Source organism: Ptychodera flava, chromosome 13, assembly GCF_041260155.1.
Source record: "Ptychodera flava strain L36383 chromosome 13, AS_Pfla_20210202, whole genome shotgun sequence".
In the NCBI taxonomy this organism is placed as follows: Eukaryota; Metazoa; Hemichordata; class Enteropneusta; family Ptychoderidae; genus Ptychodera; species Ptychodera flava.
In genome coordinates this window covers 8,535,022-8,541,436 of record NC_091940.1, presented here as the reverse complement: position 1 = coordinate 8,541,436, position 6,415 = coordinate 8,535,022, and the positions used below count along the sequence as shown (strand labels likewise).

Sequence of the window (6,415 nt, the reverse complement as noted above, 5' to 3'; positions counted from 1 at the left end):
TTGATCAGATAGATATATCATTGTACTGAGAAGCATTGGGCAGTATCAAGTTAATAAATAGCTCATTTGCATACTTTATGAAGTTTTGTAAATAGTCATATAACTCCGAAATGACTGGACCAAGTTTTATGAAATCTGCTGCAGACTCTGATCCGACAGATATCTGACTGTGTTGTAAAGCATTAGGTAGCGTGAAGTTAATTACTGGTTCATTTGCATACTTAATGAACTTTGTAATTAGTTACATAATTCTGAAATTATGGCACCAAATTTGATGAAACCTGCTACAGATATTAATCTGATAAATATCTAATTGTCACGTTAAGCACTTAGCAGTATCAAGTTAATTAAGGGTTCAGTTGTAAATTTAATGAACATTGAAATTAGTAATATTTAGAGGTTATTTAAGCAATAAAGCACACCCAGCGACGGTTTACCACGAGATTTTGACAATATTATGAATAAGTTTAACTTCCAATTAGCTGCCATATCAATCGTATATGTCACTGTTACTCTACAATAACATCAAGGCATACTGGTACGTTAATGTGACAAAATAGAAATTGGCAACGAAGCTTGTGTAAAAACTCTACCAGAAAGCTACCAGTAAACATTCTTAAATTCAGCTCTATAGTTTCACACACGAAAAGACTTATGTTGATGGGCAGTTTATCTGAAAGTAGTACCAGCCAACATATTGCCAGCTTGATATAAGCAGTTTGGTCCCTGTGAATTATCTCATTAAGCATTGGTTGAAGCCGTCGCGTAAGTATACACGCAAGTATCTTATAATCCGTGCTCAGTAAACTAATCGGTCTCCAATTACTTAAGTCGCTATGATCACCTTTCTTGTACAAAAGTCTCAAGATAGCAAAGGATTGTGAATAAGTTAACATTCCCTGATTCAGTCCTTCCTGGATTGAACCGTAAACTGTTTCACCATTAACATCCCAAAATTCCTTGAAGAATTCAGAGGGTAAGCCATCGTAACCTGGGGTCTTCCCATTTTTCAAAGAATCGACGGCTTGTTTACACTCTTCACGTGTAATAGGCATATCCAAAATATTTTTGTTTTCTTCCGAGAGGAAACTATCAAGATTGACGTCATTCAAGTAAGCATCAATCTCGTCATCTGAAACATTCTCGGAAGAATACAAATTAGTGTAGAAACTATGCACACATTTTAAAATTTCATCATGACCTGAAATTACATGGCCACCAGTCTTCAACTTAAACATGGTATGCTTAATGCCATTGCGTTCTTCGAGATTCAAAAAATACCTTGTTGATCTTTTCCTTTAACATGCCAGTTTGCACGGGAGTGGATTCTGGCACCTGCTGCTTTTTTCTGATAAATCTAAACTTCATTCTTCACTCTCTCATACTCGATAAGTACAGTAGAGTCAAGTGACTCGTCAATTCTCTTAAATAAAATCTCAAGCTGCTGTTCAAAGTGTCTCAATTTAGCAGCTTCTGTCACGTCACAGCTTTCTTTTTCGAATAACAAATTGAAAACTGTTTGGAAAACCCATACGAATGGCATTCAGAAATGCAATCGATAATAATACATCTAATCTTCTCTTTATACAAATTATTATTCAGTAAGCTGGTGTTAAAACGCCATAAACCTTGTCCACGTTTTTCAAGGTTCCCAATTACTAATATGACTGCACGATGGTCAGTTAAAATGACTGGCTTTATAAAGCATGCATGGACTTACAATGGACTTATCTTGGGTTCTAAAGTTGATAGAATCAAACGGTGCACAATCATTGGTGATTATTCCGAGGTGGAATCAATGCACCCGATGTGTTCAGCCAGGATAAAGCGCTAAAAGCACCCTGGGTTAATCGTCTTATTTCAGAACCTGTAGATATTTACTTACCTTCATGGAAATTAATATCCTTCCATTACTTCCACAAGGATGGTATAGCAAATGTAATTTTTCTTATGAATTTCACAGAGACAAAACATTGTAAGTGTTTTGCTACTTTGCCAAAGTTTTACAGAGATGTTATACTTGCTTTGCATGAATGTGGTGGAGGAAATAATCCAATTACGGATACAAAGTCTATTTTAAACCAAGTTTTGTAGTGTAACAAAAACATAACGTTTAAGGGTAAAACCTTATTCTTTCGCAGTTGGGTTGATTCTGGAATTATATACATTAGTGATCTTGTTAACAAAAGAGACTTTAATATACAAGCAATCTACGAGAAAGTTGATATACGGAGAAATTGGATCTCAGAGGTGTTTCAACTAATTAGTGCAATTCCAATTTATTGGAAAGCACAGTTATGAAATTTAGCCGTTCACATTAGACAAAATGTGAATTTAGATTTTTTTAAATACTAGAGATTGCTTTGTCAAAATGTCAGAAGACGGTGATCAACTTTTTCCAGTTGACAAAATCAAGGTTAAAGGCTATTATAGACATTTGATCAACAAGAAATTTATTTAGCCTTGGGTCATAGAAATGTGGAACAGAAGACACAATTTGGATGTCGATGGATGAAAATATGGATTTCAAGAACTACCGGCGTAACAAAAGAAAGGCGACTTTCTGTGTTTATGTATAAATTTTTACATTTCATTTTACCAAATCATGAAAAATTGTATAGATGGAATAGTCAAACAGTAATTTGTGTAGGCTTTGCGGTATTGTAGAAACACAGAAACATATGTTTTGGGACTGCCTACGGCTTACACATTTCTTGAAGAAAGTTAGTGATTTAATTTATATTTGTAAAAATATCATAATTGACTTGTCATTTAAAGACTTGATTGTTGGAAAACTTGATGTTGATAACTGTATCAACCATGTCATTGTAATTGCAATGTTTTCAATTTACAAATCATGGTTAATTTGTCAAAGCAAGAATGTGTACACCTTTAAGAACTTCGACACATTTTCTCTTTTTAAGAAGAATTGGTATGTAGAATGAAAATTGAAACCGAAATTAATAGCGATATTGCCAGACAAAAATGGGAAGGCCTGTTGAGAATTATGTCCTAGTACTTCTCTGGCTTTCGTAAGTGTATGTGTTAATTTGAGTCGCTGTTTTGTATCGTATTATTTATAACGAAATGAATAAACGGATTTAAAGAAAGAAAAAAAAAACATATTGCCAGCTGCTATGTCATGATCTCATCATGACTGATATAATACCTTTAGGATGCACATTTTTAGTTAAGGAATATTCGGGATCAGTGTAGGTCGTCTCCTAAAGTGATGATGCTAAAGACGGCAGCACTGATGATGACCAGGCAAAAGGCAAGTGTGTCATCAATGTCACAGGTCTCAAACTTTGATTTAATCTTTACATAATACGTTATCAACTTCAAGGAAACTAATAGGTGCTATGTATATATCTGTTACAATTGTAGATGAGTTACAAACCGACATGTTTGACAGAAATGCATGTGTATCGCAAAATCGTGATTTTGCGGTACCATTCAAGACATAACCGTTTCAACTATTGCAATACTACATTTTACTATTAAAATTCCGTTTCGTATTATTTGGATCCTAAGGCTTCTGGAGATACATTGATATCCAGTGCGGGCTGGAATGGGATGCACGTTGACCGCTCTAGCCCATGGCTTAATTCAGTTATTCCAGTTACTTCTCAATTACTTTTATCTTTTCCCATATGACATTTAGAAATGCCAGGAAATGTCTTAATAAATTTTCGTTAGCGCTATTATCTGAAGATAGTGTTTGAGTTAAACAATCAAAACATCTGCCAAGGTTTTTATAGTTTGCATTATATATTTTGAAATAGCTTTTCAAGTAAAGATTTGCAACGACGTTTGGGTTACGATACGGAATAGGAAGGTAACAAATATAAAAGGCAAACGAATCTGACCTTTTTGGTAATCACCAACAAGTAAAAGTAGTACATTGGTAAGAATTCATCATTGAAAGACAGCACAGGTGTTTATTATTTGAATATTAAGCTTTGTTTGTTATATCTTATGATTCAATTATGCATTCACACTTGTACTGCCCAAATTCGGGAGGAATATATTATCGACTTACACTAATACATCAAACGTATTCTCGCGAATGGTGAAACCACGCTAGTTAAGCGCCAGATTCTCCAGAAATGCGTTCCCTAGCAACTACTTTGTACGGAATACATCTGGTTGCAAGACTTGCAAAAGCTGGTTCCAGGCTTGGTTTCTCATTGCCTGGTGGCGGTAAGAAAGTAAACTGCTGAAATAAGCAGGTGAATATCAGTAGCATTTCATTCTTTGCCAAAACCTCTCCAACGCATACACGACGTCCAGCAGAGAATGGAAGGAAACTGTCTTGTTTTGGCAAAGCCTTGCCATCCTCACCCAAAAAACGTTCTAGATGCAGAAAAAATGACAAATAAAACTATATGAGGTGTGAAGCATTCTTTGCATGTAAAACGTTTCAAACGAAGTCATATACAATAGTCTTATTGAAAGTTTTACCTCGATTCATCACACAACCAAGACCAGAATGTAACAAATGACGCGAAACCCCTTTATCAATCTGTTACACAGCGCACTCACTAGATCATGTTGTTGGAAGCTAAAAATGTTTACAACCAATGACATGGATAAAATTACTTTAAATGAACTACAAGAGTAACTATTGTTGCAAGCTGTCATTAGAAGAGTGATTAGTTGATTCATGAGCTTTTATCGTCACCAAATTTAGCATGCATTATCGATATTATACTTTTGTCAGCAAACGGTGAAACTGTTCTATCACGTTTCTGTGTCCATTCACTGCGGTCATTTCGGCACATCCACTGTGCACCAGCAAGGTGAAATTACTCCTTGGGTTTATTGGGAACTTTATGAATAACCAATACATGAAAAGGTGAATGAAAGGGTGAATATTGTGATTAAAGGCACTATCAACCCTTTCCCTTCTCGCTCACCTAGCTTCAGAAATTGCGATATTTGTAGCTCAACCTACCTGGACGGAATTCCTCGGGCTCCTTCCAGTATTTCTCATCCATATGAAGCTTCCACAGGTTTGTCCATATTTGGGTTCCTTTGGGAACGTTATAGCCTCCTAAGAAAGAATTATTCCTGAACGTCAGCAAATGCAAAACAGTCTATATATTTTATGCCATCATGACTTCAAAACTGTGAATCACTTCTCTGCTATCTCGTTTCCGTGAAGAATGTTAATTTGCGCCTAACTAAATGTTTTTTTTTTTGCAAAAATTGAAGCAGTTCGGGTAATCAAGCAAAAAAAAAAAAAATTTTAAAACGTGTTTCACAGCAAACCGTAATTAATAGCTGATAAGTAATGACTACTAGTATTGTTATGTTTTCACCTATTGACAGAAAATTCAGTTCTTTAACATTGAGGGAGGGCCTATTTAAAAGCCTGGAGATAGAATTACGCAGAACACGCGGCTCAAATGAAATATAGCAATTAATCATTACTCCTTACTTATCATCTTTTCATTTGATATCGTTATTGACTAAGGTTACGTTGTCACGTGATGTATGACAAAAAGTGATAAATCATGGCTTAGGAGAGTTTAGTGACCAACTTTAATAATACTTTTACTTTATTGTCCAAACTTAGTGGAAAATTATCTTTGGCACCAGGCGTTAAAAAGCAAAACACTTCAACACCATAAAGAACAGTTACACAAAACTACAAACTACACATAAGCAAATCGTAAAATCCTCTGTTAAAAATGGAAGCTCTGCTTCCTGACGATAGTTTTGACATGTTCTTATTTAAAATGGCAACAGCAGACGGGATGAACGATTTCTTAAACACATTTTTCTTTGCTCTAGGCACCAATAATCGGCGACCCGAAGGTAAATATTGGAAATGACTATGTAATGGGTGAGATTTGTCATTCAAATCAACAAGCTTTTCCTACGAAGAGCCTGTGTGTACATTTTTTCCAGGTCATTGAATCGTACCCCAACTGGTTTGTTGCAGATATTAACAAGTCTTGATAATCTCGTTTTATCTCTGACGGAGAGATGGCCAAACCAAGAGATAATATTAAAAGTTAGCACACTCTCGATACAACAACGATAAACCGAAACTAGTACATGGGTGCTGACATTGAAATTCTTAAGTTTACCTAAAAGATACATGCTTTGCTGAGCTTTTTTGTAGATTTTATCGGTGTTTAACCTGAAACTGAGATCCTTATCTAAGTGTGAGCCCAAATACTTGAACGATGTCACAATTTCTACATCTTGACTGTCAATACGAATGGGTGTCATTTCATTTGATTTACAATTACCAAGAACCAACTCTTTCGTCTTAGTGATATTCAATGTGAGGAAATTATCTTTAAACCAACAACATAAGTGTTCTATTTCAGAAAAGTAGGTAGACAGTGAAGCTTCATTTTTCAGTCTGGCAACTAACGCCATGTCGTCGGCGAATTTTATC

The 6,415-nt window shown here is 35.4% G+C and overlaps 1 protein-coding gene across 1 annotated transcript in view; it reads right to left on the bottom strand.

Moving 5' to 3' along the window:
• Positions 1 to 2,427: 2,427 nt before the first annotated feature.
• The window catches only part of LOC139147320 (steroid 17-alpha-hydroxylase/17,20 lyase-like), an 80,415-nt gene continuing 76,427 nt past the window's right edge, over positions 2,428 to 6,415 (bottom strand). The window contains exons 9-10 of the mRNA XM_070718375.1: positions 4,958 to 5,056; positions 2,428 to 4,356 (exon numbers count right to left, since the gene is read on the bottom strand). Coding sequence (XP_070574476.1) covers positions 4,088 to 4,356; positions 4,958 to 5,056 — 368 coding nt within the window. The 3' untranslated portion in view covers positions 2,428 to 4,087. The remainder of the gene's footprint in view (positions 4,357 to 4,957; positions 5,057 to 6,415) is intronic.